Source organism: Rhopalosiphum padi, chromosome 4 (genome assembly GCF_020882245.1).
Source record: "Rhopalosiphum padi isolate XX-2018 chromosome 4, ASM2088224v1, whole genome shotgun sequence".
NCBI classification, from domain to species: Eukaryota; Metazoa; Arthropoda; class Insecta; order Hemiptera; family Aphididae; genus Rhopalosiphum; species Rhopalosiphum padi.
Window position 1 is genome coordinate 10,050,473 of NC_083600.1, and position 19,227 is coordinate 10,069,699.

Genomic DNA, 19,227 nt, shown 5'->3' on the forward strand with positions numbered 1-19,227 from the left:
TTTATTCAAATTAAGGTGTTATTATATGGATTATAATAACTTAAATAATATATACAAAATATTGAAAAAATCAGTTAGTGTCATTGTTTAAAAATAATAACAAAATATAGATTTATAATAGTATACAATAAAAAAAAGATACAAAGAAAAGCTCGAAATCAACTTCTATAACCATTAAAATAAGCATAATCAGTGCAAATAAATAATAATAAATGCAATAATGTGTTTCAATTGTATAATTTATGTGTTGAATACTAAGCAAAGTTTTGTTCCATGTCATGCTTAAAATTAATTATCAACTATTTTTCATATCATATAGCTATAATACCTTGATGATTTACCACTATAAATTAAATTTAGAAAATTATCAAATTTTAAATATAATGACAATAAAAAATACATTTATTAAAACACAATGATGCATAGCAATTAACATTAAATACCAAGTAATAAAAATAATTGTATCAATGATCATATTTTCTTTCATATTTGGAATAAAAAATATATATTTATTTTTGATAAATATAACCAAAAACAGAAAATCATTTTGGATAGAACTTTTTTTAATGCATAGATAAATTGATGCTCATTGTTTGACATTCATTAATTGCCAATTAATTTATAATAATTTTCAAAGTTTCTACTGAACTTTTTATACTTACTATTTAAAATCTTAAGTTTTTAAGAAAGAAAAGTTAAACAACTGGTAAATCATTGAGATATATTTTTATATTATAAAATAAAAATAATACAATAGACTTATTATATAAAAAAAAAATAATAGTATTAAGTATTTAGAAGAAAATTGTATACATTTAAATTAAAATATATATTGTAAAGTGTATTTTTTTTAAATATATATGACATGTGCCAGTAATATACTTATTCAATTTACATATGTACAACACATAATCCACACAAACAATTTATTTTATCTAAAATGATAATATATATATATTCTGATTTATATTTAAAGGACAATATTTGTTAAAATAAATTTATTTTAAATTAAAAAAATACTTAATATATGGAATAACATAAACCAGGTTAGGAACACACTTTCTAAAAACCAAATGATGACATGTAAACCATTTGGAATAGTACTAAAAATTTTGTTCAAATGCCACCTTTTAGTTAGAGCTCACTCAGTAATCAGTATACAGAATTGTTACATTGTGGATTGGTTTGAATGATGAGGAAATTGATTGGCACATCGCCTAGGAAGAAATCCTGAACCAGGAGAACGAAAAGAGGTACTGGACAATCGAGGAGAAGAGAGAAGTGAAGAAAACGAATATTCACGTCTGAGCAACGTGTTGCCAGGGGATGAAGGCAATGAATAGCGACTGTTCCATGAATTTCCTTTGGCTTGCCTCGCCAACTCCATCTCAAGGTTCTGATAAAAAATATAAACTATTTTGGTGGATGGTTAAATGTAGATTTCAAACTACCCTACCCTTTCTCTACAATAGGTTAAAAATTAAAAGTTATTTAGAAATGTTAAGATAATTAATTGAGATGATTAATATATTAAGAGAAAAATTACCATGAAAATTTAAATAATCTACTACAGCAAATTACTAGTTATTAATAAGATAATTCAAACTCAAAATACTACTTCCATTGGCATAAAGAATAATTATACTAACTTTTCTGTACACAATAATATAAATGAATGTAATACTTTCAAAAAATTACCTGTTTCCTAGGTTTGAGATGAGCTTTCCATTCTCTCAACTCACGAGCATACAGCTCTTCTTGCTCTTTTAACTTAGTTGTTTCATGTTCCATTAGCATTTTACCTATGGTTAAAAATAAGGTTATTATAATTAACAGAATTTAAAAGAAAAATTATTGAAATAATACGTTTTTCATTTTGAAGCTGTTCAAGCTCCCTAATAGTGGTGTCATTTGCAATTCTAAGTTCTTCAAGCTGTCGTTGCTGCTTCATTTCAAATGCAAGTGTTTCATTGCGATATCTTTTTTTTTCATTTTCTTGAAATTTCTTAAGCCTATTACGTTCATACTCTGTATCTGGATTTGGATTAGATGCCAAACTTATTCTAACAGATTCACGGAACATCATCTCCCGTGCTTTCATTTCAGAACGAATACGTTTTGGCAGTGATCGTTTTTCAACACCTTGACGTTTTTGCATTTCCTCATCTTTACGTATATTCATTCGTTTCATCTGTTCTAATTCTTTTTCATGCCTTATTAACATCTAAAAATAAACATAAACCATTAATTATAGAAATTTTAGTACGAAAAAATTATTATTGTACTTGATGCCTCTGCAAGAAAAAACCATCTTTAAGCTGCCTTTTAGCTAATTGTTGTTTTTCATGAATTTGTCGTTCTTCCATTTCCCACAAAGCTGCTTCTCTAGCTCGCATCAACTATAATGTTATAACAATATTTTTAAACATATATTTATAAAAATATTTTAATTGTACTTTTTTCTTAACACTTTGACTGCGGCATGATTTGACCTGAGCGATTCCCCTATGATGAATATTTTTCGTAATTATATTAGTAAGTATAATAAAAATATAAAAAATACCCGGAATCTCAAGCCACCACAAATTAAACAATTTCAACCATTAATTTATGCAGTGGCACAAGCACAAATAGCTTGTTTTTGCTGGTATTATTGGGAGAGTTCAGAAAGTAATACAGGTTGTCGACGATGCGTCAACGCCAGCCGCATAGAACAAATACGATTTGTCGATGTCAGCAGTCAAAGTGTTAAATATATAAAAAAATTAATAATTAAATAATAAACATGTAACTTAAAAAAGATATATCAAAAATCAATAGTTGATACTAAAAATAGATTAAAATATAATACTATTAAAAAACGCAAAAAGTCAGTTATCTTATTTGGTGTTCAATAGAATATTAAACAAAGTATAAAAATGTAAATCTGATTTTGAATAAATCAAAATTAATCATTATCTTATACAAAAATACAGAATAAATAACTAATTGGTATAATTAAGCATCATTTCTAAATATTTACATACAAAGTTTATACCTGTTGTTTCTGTTGTAAATATTGACGTTCCATAAGTGCAATTTTCTCCTGATGAGCATCACTCAGTCTACTCAAGGAACTTTCATGATTTTCATTTAGTTTCTCGAGGAATAATTTTTCTCTCTCCTCATGTTCAGTCTCTAACTTCTCTTTTTTATCCTTAAACAAATTTTTCCGCCTTTCTTTAGGCTTTAAATCTACTTCTTGCTTTAATAGTCTTAACTCTTGTTTTAGACCTTCTCTGAATTCTTTTAATTCTCGCTCCTAAATCATTAATTATAAATCAATCACAAAAAGTATACAAATAAAGGGTGGGTGGGAATAACATGTTATGTAGCAATTCTTAAATGTTCAGGAACAACTAAAAATGAAAACTGTATTATACACTATTTTTAATGTTATTTGGAACGCATGTAGCACGTTCTTACATATTCGACTAAAACACTCTACCATTATTTTATTTTTTTGTGTAGATACATCACTTAGATGTTTAACATCACTACTAGATAAATTATTTAGACTTGTCATAGTTAAATAGGTATCACAATCGTGATATCCACATGTCTCGCGTCGTGTTGACTTACTGTGAATAGTAAACGCTTAACGCACATAGCACGTTTTAATAGTCAACTAATCGCCGGTTTCTAAGTTTATACACTATGATTGTGTACGATAAAAACATTCTAGGAATTTTTCGATTCTTAAAATATATCGAGATTGCTTCATCATAGCATGTTATTCCGCAAAAACATGAAAATTGAAAAAAATGTTACATAGCACGTTATTCCCGCCCACCCTTCAAAGATTAATATAATTACTTGTTCTAAACGAATTTTTTTTGAAGTCATTCTTAAATCTGCCTCTTGCTGGGTTTCAGCTCTCTCAACAGCTTGACGTTGCTGTTTAACCATTGTATCTAAATCAGCTTCATATTGTTTAATTAAAGTCATTCTTTCCTGCTCAAACTTTTTATCTTGTTGCTCTTTAGATATGACTGCTTTAAATGATAAATCTTGAAACTGTTTTTGTTCTTGTTTTTGCAACATTTTAAGTTCTCTTAGTTCTTGTTTTCTAAATATCTGATCATTGTATCCATGACTGGAGTCTTCATCGCCATAAATTACTTTGCTAGTAGTTGTTGTCACAACTACCCCATCTACTTCAAATTTTCTAGTACGTTTTCTGGTCTTTTTTTTCATGTTTCTTATTTCCAGTTCTTCTTTACTTATATTTCGACTGGTTCTTTTCATTTCCTAAAAAATATTTACTTATTTTTTAGTATAGTAATAATTAATTTTATTTAAACAAATTTACGAAGTGTATATGGCACAAAGACGTACATAATAAAAACAAAAATAGAAAATTAAAACAGAACTATCAGATTGTTGAGAAGGTTGCTAAATTCCTGGAAAACCTGAAAATATCAGGGAATTTAAAATTAGTTAATGAAATTTCGGTTAATCCATAGGAATATGAAAAAATGGTAGTTAAGTAAAATAATTATATTTTATAAATTTAATAGTATCAAATTTAAAATAAATAATTGTCCAGCTTTATGTTGCCATATTATTTGTGTTGTAAATGCATTTTGTTTTTATACATAAGTAAATTATGAAGATTAATCTAATAATGTATGATAAATTATATCACGTATGCAATAATCTAATCGAGAAATAATTATTATCACAAAATAACAGTATTTCATTAATATATTAAATCTTAATAATTGATTGTTGTTTTTAGAAATATTGATTTACCTTGTAAAAATGTAAAATACTATTTATACCATAAACTCCAATCAAAAAAAAAAAAAAATTGATTTGTTCAAAATATTCATAGAATCCTATGAATGTGGAAAATTACATAATTTGATTTTTAATACCAAATTTTTAGCAACTCTGTTATATTTTAAGATAAAAAAAAGTATTACAATAACAATAATTGGAAGTTAAAAAGGAGTGTTCTTTGTATATGTAAAATAAATATAAGAGAATACAAAATGTATAAAACATAATGAAATAAATAAAAGCCAAAAGGCTACAAAAATTACATTATAATTATGATAATTGAAGACTTTACACATTTCCAAGTCTATTTCTTAAGGCTTAAAGGAATATCACACTCACATGTGTTTTATCCAATTACTCATCACATAAAAATATCAAATTTTACATTCTAAATAATCCATTTTGTTTAATTTATTTTTAAAAATTAGAGTGAATTGACCTTATATTAATGCATAGGAATCTCTAGCTTTTCATAGACGTTTTGTATTTCAATTTAAAAGTAAGTTATGAGTATTTTAAAATTCAAAAATTATTGTTTATTTAATAAAATGCTTGTTACTTGCTTTAAAAAGAAAGTATTAAAAATAATCTATGTAGGCTTTGGACAATAATTTTACTCTTTAATTATTAATATTTTTTTAAAAAAAACAGTAAAATAGATTATTTTTAAGTGCTATGTTAAGCATTAATAAAGTTAGGTTGACAAAATGCTGGTATGAAATCTACTTAAAAGTTAATACTTACTCTGCTATACTCTGGTTTTTTACGTAATACAACTTCATCTTCATATTCTCGAGGAGGTAAATTATTCTCTTTATTACTACTTCGACTATCATGACTTATGGTAGTTGAAACACTCTCTGCATCTGATCTATCAAATGTACGTGTACTGGCAGCTGAAGGCGGAGTTCGTTGGCCTCCACTACTATATACTGATCCACTATCTGAATGTGAACGAGATGTAGATCGTGTTGGAGAAACATGGTGTTTATTATTTACTACAATTCCATCAGAATGTTTTGACTAAAAAAGAGATAACATGTTGTGAAAATTTTACTTCTAAGTTAATACTAACTTCATTTTTTTTTTTTTTTATATAATTACCGATTTATGCACATTTGTTGAATTATTAACGACAATGAATACTTCTGTTGGATCACTAGGCTTGACCATTGTAGCACGTCCATTCATTTTCATTTTATTGGTATCTGATGTTGTAATCACTGGTACACAAATAGGTTTAGATACTTCAATCTCTTCTTTATCTTTCCATGGATGTAATTCTTTAACAGAAGGTTCTTCTCCTACTGTTATAACAGACACATGACTAGCATCCAGTTCTTCTTCATCAGCTTGTGATGAATTTATCACTACAACCTCATCTTTTTTCTCAATCTTGAAATAAAATATGAATGAAAAATCATTTTAAGATTGCAAATTACAAGCTATTTAATCTTAGATATTATACCTGTGATTTAGTGTTGGTATCAGCAACTATAATCACTTGAGTATGTAGTCCTGGAGGATGTGTTTGAAGAACAGGTGGATGTGTGGTAGTTACAACAGTAACCTTTGAATCAATAGCGTTCAAAGATCCCACCCTCACCAATGTACCCCCATTAATTGAATTTTCATTTTGTTCAACTAGAATCATAAGAAAAACAATTAATTACATATGTAAAGTCAAAACATTAATTTTTATTTTATTTTTTAATAAAAAAATATCAGTTATTTACTATTATCTTTAGTTTGTATTAGATCAGTCTCATCTTTGTTGTTTTGAAGTCTCCCAGCTAATTCATTCATAACAGCAGTTGGCATCTTTCCTTTATTTTTTTCAACATTTTGATTCATTTGTAAAACTTTATCCAATGATGGAGGAGAAGGTCTTCTTTGATTACGATTAGAAGCAGATGAACTTCTTCTTCTAGTTCTTATTTGAGAGTCTTCAATAGAGTTTACAATTGGGCCATTATTACTAGCAGCTATTGATATAGGTCTAGAACTAGATTTATCATGTTTGCGTAATTGTATTGATTGAATAGATATAGAATGGTTCTCATTGCCAATATCAATAGGCTCTTTCTCTATTTCAGAATTATTGTTAATAGAATCGTTAATTACTGGATATTCATTATTGTTTGATTTCGGAACTTCAAGTTCTTCAGGTTCAGTCACTGATTCTATTTCTTTATCTTGATTCGTTTCCTGAACATTTAATACAATTGGTAAATTTGCTGGTTCTTCATTTGATACTAATTTAACAACTGAAGACGATTGTGGTAGAGGTGGTGGTGGCGGTGCCGGACCTTTGTTTTCAGAATGTTTTTTTACCACCTATACAATTAAAAAGTTTATTATAATTAGAAATATAAATTACTTAACTAAGTCTTATTAAAAAATGATACAGTTTAATATATAAATTTATACAACTTCTAAAACTTAAAAATATGCAATATTAAATATATAAATATATATACGGGGTGATTCTTTTATCATAAAACACTCATTATTTCAAAAAGTATTCATGTTTTTGAAAACATTTTTTTACATACTTTCAAGTTGTTAAAAAGACTACATTCTTATTAAAAAATTATATTTTTCTAAGTTTTTTACTTTTTTGAATGACAACATAGTTATAATTTCATATTCCGAAGCAGAATAATTTTCTGAGTATTTTGATACATAAAAATCAAATTTAGGGTGAGTAGTTTATGAGTTATACGTATTTAAAGTTTAGACAAGCGGTGAAGTGGACAAGCATTTTGCGGGGTAACCCCATACCATTCCACTCCGCTTGTCTAAATTTTAAAAACGTTTAACTCATAAAATACTCGCCCTAAATTCGATTTTTATGTAACAAAATACTCAGAAAAAATAAGCTTCAGAATATGAAATTAAAACTCTATGTTGTCATTCAAAAAAGTAAAAAACTTAAAAAAAAAATAAGGATAAAAAATATAATTTTTTAATAAAAACGTAGTCTTTTTAACACCTTGAAACTATGTAAAAAAATGTTTTCAATAAAATGAATACTTTTTGAAATAATGAGTGTTTTATAATAAAAAAATCACCCTGTATATATTCAAAATTAACATACATTTTTCTTTGAGGAAATTTCTTTTGAAGAAATAATTGGTTCAGATTCGTGAACATCCAAGATTTTTTCATCTTTTTTGATTTTTTTAGTATCTGATGAATCTTCATCCATCTCTCGTTTTTTTTTGTATTTTTGGTTTCATTTCAATTACATCTATTTAAAAAAATCATATTTTAATAATAACAGGATGTTATGAAATGAAAATATTAATATTGAATTTGATACTATAAAGTTTATCATAGTTTTATGTATATACTATATATTTTTAATGTTTACCTTTAGTTTCAGGTTCACTTTTAAGAGATACAGTGTCATCTTCGACTGCATCCAAGTCCAGGGGAGGTAACTGAGTAGATTGTGGCGATTCCTATAAAATTGTATTATATTAAAATATGTAGTCAACATTTTATTATATTTCTAAATACTATATTAACTTCATCATTCAAAATAATATTTTATTTAGTGTACATGCTTAATCAAAAATAAAATATATAAATGGACTGTGCACACAAGGGTTAGGATAACTTACCACCAACCCTTTGATAGTGGTTCCTGTTTTTTCTGTACTTCCTATCACGTGTAGACTACGTAAGCATGGAAATAAATAGGTGAATACATTTAATTTAAGTCAATGTGAATACAAATGAATGCGTACACAAGGAATAAAATTAAAAGAAAATGTATTTACAATTTTATAATAGATACACCCGACAGTGCTTGACTTAAGCTAGATACATAAAAAGTAAATAAATACATTTTTACCTCAGGTTCTTCATCTACAACCTCTTCTTCAACCACCTCAGCTTTATATTCAAGTAATAAATCTCGAATTGGTTTTGGATCTATATTTCCATTGACAAATGGGTGCTAAAAAAAAATTAAAATTAAAAAATGTTAAATGTAAATAATTGTACTAAAAAATATTACTTTAAGAAGATCATCTGCAGTTGGCCTTTGAACTGGATCTTTTATAAGGGCGTGTGCTACAAAGTCATTAAAGTTTTTAGACCATTTAGATGGTTGTTCTAATTTAGGAGGATCAGATTTTTGTATTTTAAGTAATACACGCATAGGAGACATTTCATGGTTTGGAGGTTCCATTTGTGCTAATTCTATAAGTGTTATGCCTAAAGACCAAATATCGACTTTAAAATCATAAGGATTATCCCTAAAAGTTTCGCATAAAACCACTTCAGGAGCCATCCAATAAGGTGTTCCAATAAAAGTATCATGTTTTTGTAATGTTTGTTTATTCTTAGCAGAAACACCAAAATCAGCTGTAAAATATGTTAAAAAATTAATATTAATATGTCAATAACTATATTTTAAAAATTTACCAATCTTAACACCAGCACTAGTTGTTAAAAGTACATTTCCAGCTTTAAGATCGCGATGTATAACTTTACATTTATGAAGAAATGCTAACCCTTCACACATATACTTGCATACATAAGCTATTTGTTCTTCAATTAATGCACGATCCAACTCAACCATAATTGAATCTAAAGCACCTCCATCACAATACTCGATCAGCATCTATTAAAAATATTAAAAATTAGATACAAACAGTAATACTAGATTATTGTTATAATTTACCCAAAGTTTAGAGTTAACAAAAAATGCTTCATACAATTGAACAATATTTGAATGTTTACATTCAGCTAAAATGTCAATTTCAATCATAAAATCAGCTAAATCATCTTCACCTTCTAAGATACACATTTTTGCAGCAGCTAACTGACCAGTTTCTCGATGTTGAGCCTGAATAACAGATATTAAAATTTAAAAAATATACATTTTTTTTACTATATTAATAATTTATTTATAACTAAGTTAATTTTGCTTGATTAACTTAAAATGACATATAGATATTATTATTTTTTAATCGACAACTGCAAAGAGTAGTAGATATCTAATAAAGTAATAAACAATAAGTAAGAACTAAATTTAATTTTCATGTTGAAAAATTTTTTAAATTATTTATTTGAAAAATAAATATAACTAGTAAGATTAAAAAATAAATAAGAATAATAATTATAATTATAATAAGAATATACTTAATAATTTAATAAATAATAACTCAACATTTTAAGTGGAAAAAAAAACCGAAAATACGCACTTTATATTAAGCAAAATTTAAACATAATATTTTGTACATTTATTAAATAATTCTTATTTGGGCCATAGTATTAAGTAAATATATATATCATTTAAAAATTACCTTATAGACTTTACCAAAAGCTCCATCACCAAGTTCACCAATCATATCCCAAAAATCATCAACATCACAATCCATATGGATGTTATTGAATACTTTCTTCTTTTTCGCTTCATTGTTACCTAAGTGAAGCACTTTTTTGAGGCCACTCAAAAACGACATTTTAAAAATGTCTTTACACAATATCAGAATCAATCAGGATGATGTACTCGTAAGGATCGCATGACCCAACTGTTCTCAAATTTTGCATTGCCTTTTATCAAAAACAAAAAAAATTTAAACGACATTAAAAAAAAAAAATGCAATATATTAAAAACAGAAGAATACGGTATTAATATGGATTTACCAAGTTAGTATCAAACAATGTGATTTTTTTTAAAGTTATTTTCATTTTGAACGTTAATCAAAAATGCTGTCTAATATTTAACAAATATTATAGTTAAAACTATTAAGCTTAGGAAAAGTTCAAGGCTGGTATTAGTACAAATAGTATTAACCTATTTTATTTTTTCATTTAAAAAAAATCCAATCAATAAAAAATAAAATACATTTTAATATAAAAATATGAAATTTAAGATTTCAAAAAGTATAGGAATACAATAAGTTATAACGGAAATAAATATTTTAACATTAAAAAAATGCTTATCCACTCAGTGGTAGAATTGAAATAATTTTTAAAAAATGAAGCCTTCAGGCCATGAAGGGTTTCCAAGATTTCATCAAACAAATCCGGGACAGGATAGAAAAATTTTTTTATTGAATTTTATAATAAGGTACCTATATATTAAAAAACAAATGATACATTATTTTATAAATCCATAACATGCAAAAAATGTGTATCAACAATTGTATTTATTGTTAATTAAATTAAAAATTATAAAATGAATGCTTTTTTTTTAATTCTTATAACATTATCAAACATAAAATAATAAGTAGGTACTTAATATCTATTTCATTTTAATTAAACTTGACAGTGGCAGTGCACACACGCTTCTTTGTTGCACTCGAAGTTTCCCAATAATATTATTTTATAATTAGCCTATATATTTGCCATCATTGCTTTATTCTGTATTTGTTAACAATAACACTTTGACTCTCAATTAAAATTACCATTGAAAAAAATTGTGGAAATTAAACAATTTATTTTCTTCCTAAAATAAGAACATATGGTATCCCAAAATTTATTTTTAAAACACTGGTATACCAAATCAATAAGCCATTGATAGTTTTGATTTCCTGGGACGTATGGCAACCCTAATTAAGTCCTATTTAGAATACTACTTAGAGAGATCATTCATCAATTTATTATACAGATACTAATTTATAAAAATATAAATAACTTTACTTTTAAACTTGTTGCCTAGATAGTATAATTTATAACAATATTTAACATACTACTATATTCTTTTTTTTGAAACATTTCAATAGATATCAATTGTCTAATAATGTGTATGAATTAGATAACTAAATATTATTATTTGTACGTCATAATAATAGGATATATTTTAACATATTTATTTAACATACATATATAGGTTATTAAAAAAAGCAACAATTGATGTAAGTATGTGATAGTATCATAATAAATTATTATTAACTTAATTAGGCTAAGTGAATTAATATTTGTTTATCTAAGATTTAAGTAAGTATTGTTAAAATGATAATAATAATTAATAACTAATAAGGCGGCTATAGTCTTGGACGTATTACAGACATTTAAACATCATACATTAGTACAAAATTGATTCTCAAGGTCTAAAACCTACCTACCATAAATTCTTTACAAAAATATATACACGTATCACTTACCAACTAACATAAATCAGAGATAGATAAAAGAGATAACAATATACATTTTGAATAAAATATGCAAATATTAGATAATATGATGCATAATATGGAATAAGTACCTAGTTATTGATAATTAATATGAAAAATATAACAAGAATTTCCAATGATAAAATAAACATCAATATTTCATTTATCATAATAATTGCATATTAGTCAGAAATACGAAGAAATTCAATAATATAAGTAGGTTTTAAACATATAAGTATAAAACAAATTATCGTGAAGTATAGATATTTCACAATGATAGAAACTAAATTGGTGAAAATAAAATATAATTTTATCCACTTGCACACTATAGTGTAAACATACACAACTAGATACAAGTATAACTAGCAAGTTTTAACATACCATGATCACTGGACAATATAGTTGTAAAAAATTCCTCACCTGCAACTGGAAGGCTAAGAAAAGAAAATTAAAAAAAAAATTGACGATATGGTATACGAGGAATGATCCAGCACACATGACACATTCAACTATACACATACATAAATCACTCAAATAAGAAACAAACACGATGCGAGCAATATATAAAAAAATAAACTACTACACAAATAAGTAATGACACATATCTTCTTATCTCTGTTACATTTACATTGGTCGTAATTAATATTATTATTATTAGGTACAATGACGATGTACGTAGTAAGAACCTAGGTGTTTATCGCACCTGTTTATTGGAAACGTAGATAACGTCGTTTTCGAATGATATTATTATTAAAAAATTAAAATTTAAGATAATTATTATTATTAATTACTATAGGTATTATGATTTTGATTGTAGGTAATATGGACCATTGATCTTCAGTACACGCCGGAATAACGCAGCAAAAAATAATAATCGTAGGAAAAATCAAAACATATAAAAAAAATATATCAAAAACGCGACTACAGTATAATATTTGTCCTCACCACGCCTGGACGACGGTGCCTGTGAAAAAATGACGTCAACAAGGTGAACGCGGCTTTCTGTGGGATGAGATTTCAGCAGTACCGGACGTCCTTGACCATGTTTTATTGGAAATCTCTATCGAGATTTTGTGGCGGCCCCCGTCGACTGTTTTTTTTTTCTCTATTCCGTCCAGACGCGCGACAAACGACGGATCAGCGACTGCTACAAACACGCTGGTCGTCGCAGTGATGTGTGTGGGTAGGGGTTTGACCTCCGGGGGCGCACCGTCGTTTGGCCCAAATTTCGAACGGGACGTCCGGAAAATAAGGACTTGGGAGCTTTTCGGGGGATTATCACGCGGCCGGACCCGCCGGAGGACTTGCAGGCAACGTGTTACGGGCGGAACAAGTTGCAGAGGACATGTCGATAGGCCGAATACAAGCGGCGTTGGCACGCACAAACGTGTGAACAATAAATGCTCGTGAAGTGTCGGGTCTCGACTGTTGAGGAAAAAACGAAAAACGAAAAACGAAAAAACGCGACTTTAAAAGGAGAAAAAAATAATAAATAATTATTAAAAAACAATAATAATAAAAATGATATTTAATAGACGTCCAGAAGTAGGCAGTGTGGCCAGACGACGGGAACACTACGCATAATAATCCCACCTTGCGTCCACGATATTTTCCGTTCCTACCTTCTGTTTTTACTTATTAGTAATCGGTACGTGAAAAAACTGAAAACATTAAAATAAAAACCGTTATAATTTTACAGATATTAAATTTAATTATTGTAGTAAATAGTAATATAGTTCAAGTGTTTTAGACATTCTATTGAAAAAAAAATAAGAATTAAATAAAGTATTATCAAACATTTATTATGTTACTCGTTTACCTTGCGTGACTGCGTGTATTGTAGGATATCGATTTGTGTATTATTTATTACTTTGGAAATGTTTTAATTTTTTTTTCAATTCTTTTACTGTTCAGAATTACATAATGATTACGGCACTGTGCTCATTGGAAATTCAGGTATTTAAATATTGTTTCGTGTTTACATTGTCGACCAACAATATATTCATATTCTGTTTGTTACTACATAGATTAAAGAAAAGAAATATTGGTACTGCAAATGAGTTCATAATTTCAAATTCATTTTTTTAATATTTTACAATTAAATAAAAATGGCAATGGAATTATTGGACATGAATGAAGATTGGAAACTTGCTAATAAACTAAGAATAGAAGATTCTGAACAATTTTATACATTGGTTCGAATGCATTTATCGTTTATACTAGAATCTAACATTAAAGAGTGAGTTAAACATTCAATTTTTTCAATTTTATATCTGTGCTTATATCTACTTTTTGATTTTCAGAGGGGAATGTACAGTTGAAGAAAAATCAAAAATCAAACCTATTAAATGGTCTTTTATGAAAAAAGACAAATGTTCTGTGAAAGGGGTTATGGATGGAGCACCAATTACTCAAGAAGGAATTTGTCAAGTGTATCAACTTATTGATTTCTTGTCTCAAGAAGAAAGTATGTACTTTTATGTTATTTTTACATTTTTTTATTAAAATATTAGATACATAATGAATATTAAAATTTCTAGATGTTATGCAAGAAGGCATATTTCGTAGAAATGGTTCAATCACCCGTCAACAAGAACTGAAAGCACTTTTAAACCAGGGGCAAACATTAGATTTATACAATGGACAGTTTACTGTTCATGATTGTGCAACTGTTTTGAAATCATTTTTAGCTGAACAACCTGAACCAATAATGACAGAAGCATTTTATCCAGCGTATTGTCAAATATCAGGTATCATTGAATCAAAAATTTAAAAATATTGAATATTTATCATAATTTTATTTTAGAATTATGTCAAAAAATGGAGATTAACAATAATAGTCAACGTTTATTGAGAGCATTGCAACTTTTATTATTGTTACTGCCGTTTGATAATTTAGTATTATTAAAAGATATCATAAAACTACTTCACTTCACTGCTAAACATTCAGACAAAAATAGAATGCCACCCGACAATTTAGCAACATTATTTACTGGTCATTTAATTGTTCCAAGAAAGGTATGTAAAAAGATTATGCCACTTATTCAGAAAATAGTCACTTTGTACGGTCTATTGTTTAAATCACTTAACGCAGACACTTTTTCTGTCGGGTAAAAAATGTTTATTTCAAATGCGAACACTGTACTATCGTATATACAAAGTATTTATTGTAAACATAAATGTCAATTATTAAAATGTAAAAATTATCAATTTTTTAATTTTTTACTTCTATATTTCAAAAGTTATGTTAAAAATGTGTACAATATAAATATAAATAAATAATAATATAAAAAAAATTATTTAAAAACTACATGTCATATATAATATAGCCAGTGTCCCTGTTCTGCTATCTTAAATTTTACTCAGTCGAACAAAATGTTCGTGTTTTGCACTTTTAACGTATGAACGTACAAAGTAACCTAGAACCCATTTAATCAGAACTTTTTACATACATTGTTATCAAAACTATTTGAGTAAATTAAATCAAAATTAATCTGAATAATGTGTTTATACTATTTTTAGTTACCAGCTGAAGAACTTTATCAAATAACTCAAAATCTATCACATATTGTAATTTATATGATAAAATTAGGGTTTGATTTATTTAAAATCCCACCAAATTTATCAGTAGATATTAGAGCTTATTGGTCTAAAAAGACTTTACAACCTGTTAAGGTATAACATTGTTTTATTTATTTAATATTTTGTATATAAATAAATATTAAGAATTATATAATGCATCATTAGGAGGAAGGAACAGTTGCTACTACAGTATTTTCATTCACTGACCGTACAACTACAACTAAAGAAAATGAAGAAAATCCAACAGTTAAAGCATTAGCTGAATTATATGCTCATGTGCATAATTTACCAGAATCTGCTGAAAAGCGTAGAATGTTTATTAAACGTGTTAGTAATCATAACTCTGTAATAACACCAAATAGAAGTCTTACAAATTCGATTAAAGTATGTAATTTGATTGCTACACTGAATACTTGATAATATTTTTATAATAATATTACATTTTGCATTTTAGAAACACATTTTTAAAAAAGGATCGAAGTTTAAACAAGGTTCAATGAAGTCAGCAGAACGACAACAATTAAAGGTAATAAATAATAAATTATTTTTGTGTAGTGAAATAGTAAAAAAAATTTATACAATATGTATTTACATAATTTAAATAGTGATAATTAACAAGTATATTTATATGCAAACAACTTTTAAACCAAGAAAAATATAGCTAACTTGGTGTTAATAAGAATTTATAGTAATTACAATTATTATAACTAATAAGTAATAAGTGTTTTAATTTATTAGAACATACTAATTAAACTAATTTAAAAAAAAGATAGATCTTTGATATTTAATCTAAATTTGAATTATTTTTTAAGCTTCTTAAATAATTTATTTTAAATGTATAATAATAATATTAAAACTTTAAAACAGCAATATCAGTACAAACAACTAAGATTATATTTATTCAAAACTCATTAAACGTATAACAGTAACAACACAAATTACATTATTTAAATGATTTGGTAAAGGGTGCTACACATTATTTTAATAACTAGTTATTCCAAAAATTCTCCCTTCTATGTGATTTAATTAAATATTAATCCTCTGCTTAAATAAAAAACTAATTTTTCTTAGTGGCCATTATATATATTTTTATAATAAAAATTATAATTTTAATTTTTTGATTTTTAACTTTATTCTAGATTACAATTAGGTATTTATTTAAATATACTTTGAAAAAACAATTAACAATTAAAAATAATTTATTAAATTACACTTTTCATCCATTGTTAATTTAAATTTTATTAATCAGCATATTTAAAATCTATAAACAGTATTTATATTGGTAATTAATAAAAAATAAAATTGATCCATTTTAAAATTACCTAAACTAAATAGCTTTAGTACTGTTTATGTTCAAAAAAATGCTTATGTGTTATGTCATTCCTATTCCTTAAAATTGCATGAAAAAAACTAATCTATGCATGTTGTGTCCATTGGTATGTGCTCAGCTTGCAGAAGAAAAGTCCAAACCATCTGCACCTACTTCTTCAGATAAAGAAAATAAGGATGATTCATTTAAGATTAAGAAGAAAGGCACAAAGAAATTACCAATTAAAGAAATGAAGTACTCAAAACTTGAAGATCATTGTTCACCCAAATTAGACCTTGATACACCTGTGGATTGTTTTTCTACTCCTAATGTTGTTAAACGTATTAAACGTTGTACTAGTACTCCATCAGCAGTTACCCCACATCAGCAACACCCTAATGATGATATGTCTCCAATTACGCAGTCAGCTCAAAAAATGACCAAATCTATGCAGGTAGTCAAGATGAGTTTTTTATATGCACAAATGCCAAATACCAATGTATGCTTTTTTAAATTAACCGCTGTTAAGTTATGTTAAGTTGTGACTTGTGTTGATTTATATTATGTAAAACAATTTAAACTTATTACTCTCAACTTTTTTCAGGAAACAATGATGACTCCGAGAAGTCGTAAACCTGTGGTAGCATTGTCAAACTCAAACATACATAAAATGAAACCTTGTAACAGTGATTCAAGTATTTCAAATTTACCAAACCGACAAAGTCTAACCTCTGTATCATCTAATCCTTACTATTTAATGACTTCTGGAGATTCGCTATCCAGTTCATTTCGTGACTACTTATTTAGTCAAAGTGTACTGACTGCTAGTCCAGTAGATCTCAGTTTTGGTGATACCAGTTCATCATCCACACAATCATTACTTTCAGATTTGGAGGATGACCAATTACAATTCTCTAAGTGTACTTCGTCTACAGAAAGTTTACCAAAAAGAAAACGATTAACAAGTGAAAATTTTAATGAAACATTGTTGTGAGATAACTTTATACATTTTATGTTAAATTGTTTTTATTTATATAAAATTAGAAAATGTATGTTTTCTTCATTTTTGTGTCTTCCATGTATATAATTTATAAAAAGATTCTTTTAAAAACCACAACAAAAATATTGAACTCTCAATTCCAAAAGTATATTCTATGTGAATTTGTTTGATTATTGAGTATGGTGCTTTGATTTATCAACAATTTAAAAAAAATTGTAGTTATTATATATTAAAAATTTGAACTTCTAAAGCATAAAATATTATACATTTTTATAAATTGTACGTGATTCATTTTTATTTATACTTGTACAGTATGTTAATAAAATTGTATTTTTATTATAACTATTATTATTTTTTTAATTACTCACTAAAAATTCAATTTTAATATACATTTCAATAAAAACTCTTATTTATACTATTGATTACTTCAAATATTCAGTAACTTGATGTTAAATTTTAACAGTAATAAAAAGTTTAAACTGTTTGAAGTCATTTAGTATTTAATGTATTGATTTTATAACAATATGTGATTATTATTTTTTTTTCATTTGTTTACATGAAAAGTAGTTGAAAAAATTCTTTGATTTTCAACTTTAAATGTGGTTTCTGATAGTACGTTTAACCTATTTTGGGCTTAAGAGAGATTAAAATTAAGCAAATATGAAAATTTATATGCAAAACCAGTATTTGGAAATCAGAATAATTGATTTTTTTTTTTGTGTTATTCAAAAACAAATAACCATAAATACTTACAATTTTCAGCAAACATATTTATTATATAGTACATATTTCCTATACATAATAGAATTTTAAAAATATTTTGACTCTTTTTAAGCTATTTACAGACATTTGAAATATTCTACTTTTTTTATAAGTCTCAATTTATTGATTCAAAATGCATGAACATTTAATTTAGAGTTTACTCATTAATTGGTCATTTACCAAATAAAAAATATCCAATGCACAAGGTCACAATATTCTTTTTAAGTGTTTAAATTTAGAATGTTTGTGAAAATGGATAGATCCCTCAAAGCCTTATTTTACTAATATTATAAATAATTGTTTGATTGTTTTCTCAATAAAGTTTAAGGTTTTTTTTTTTTTTTGTAAGCTTACAGTTTTCCACTAAAAAAATGTTAATCCCAAATCTTACTCTTCAAGGAAAATTCTTTATTACATCATTGCGACCATCATGTCTCTATAGTCTGTACCATATCAATGTAGGCATACGAAAAAATGTATAGGTATTACAAATTTTTATGAAAAATAAAGGATGACTGTAGTTATTAATTTAAAATTTAATAGCAACAATACCTATATGCCAGGGGTGGCCAACCAGTCGATCGCGACTCCCTTTTGTATTTTCTTGAATTTTT

General features: G+C 26.4%; 2 protein-coding genes across 3 annotated transcripts; one reads left to right on the top strand and one right to left on the bottom strand.

Moving 5' to 3' along the window:
- Positions 1-61: 61 nt before the first annotated feature.
- LOC132928825 (serine/threonine-protein kinase 10) lies at positions 62-12,682 on the bottom strand. The gene is given in 19 exon segments (XM_060993728.1): positions 62-1,396; positions 1,699-1,802; positions 1,867-2,224; positions 2,286-2,399; positions 3,038-3,301; positions 3,856-4,290; positions 5,569-5,847; positions 5,929-6,219; positions 6,293-6,468; positions 6,561-7,161; positions 7,925-8,047; positions 8,049-8,077; positions 8,201-8,291; positions 8,687-8,791; positions 8,852-9,201; positions 9,262-9,460; positions 9,521-9,685; positions 10,146-10,395; positions 12,664-12,682. Coding segments are annotated over 18 exon segments (4,071 nt in total). The 5' UTR covers positions 10,305-10,395; positions 12,664-12,682; the 3' UTR covers positions 62-1,168.
- Positions 12,683-13,433: 751 nt separating this feature from the next.
- LOC132928827 (rho GTPase-activating protein 19) lies at positions 13,434-18,339 on the top strand. Of its 2 annotated transcripts, XM_060993731.1 has the most exons (10): positions 13,437-13,916; positions 13,988-14,199; positions 14,264-14,427; positions 14,501-14,710; positions 14,767-14,978; positions 15,483-15,635; positions 15,708-15,926; positions 15,997-16,068; positions 16,991-17,305; positions 17,456-18,339. In XM_060993731.1, exons 2-10 carry the CDS (start codon positions 14,069-14,071, stop codon positions 17,843-17,845), a joined length of 1,866 nt encoding a protein of 621 aa, XP_060849714.1. In that variant the 5' UTR covers positions 13,437-13,916; positions 13,988-14,068; the 3' UTR covers positions 17,846-18,339. The 2 variants fall into 2 exon arrangements, with proteins under 2 accessions (XP_060849715.1, XP_060849714.1); XM_060993732.1 differs by lacking the exon at positions 16,991-17,305 and having other exon boundaries at positions 13,434-13,916.
- The last annotated feature ends 888 nt before the right edge of the window (positions 18,340-19,227 follow it).

Bases quoted from the DNA above. Each gene is read 5' to 3' on its own strand.
- LOC132928827 (XM_060993731.1), top strand. From the start codon at position 14,069: ATGGCAATGGAATTATTGGACATGAATGAAGATTGGAAACTTGCTAAT. The intron at 14,428-14,500 runs GTATGTACTTTT...TAAAATTTCTAG, and splicing joins TTTCTTGTCTCAAGAAGAAA to ATGTTATGCAAGAAGGCATA. The intron at 15,927-15,996 runs GTATGTAATTTG...TTTGCATTTTAG, and splicing joins GTCTTACAAATTCGATTAAA to AAACACATTTTTAAAAAAGG.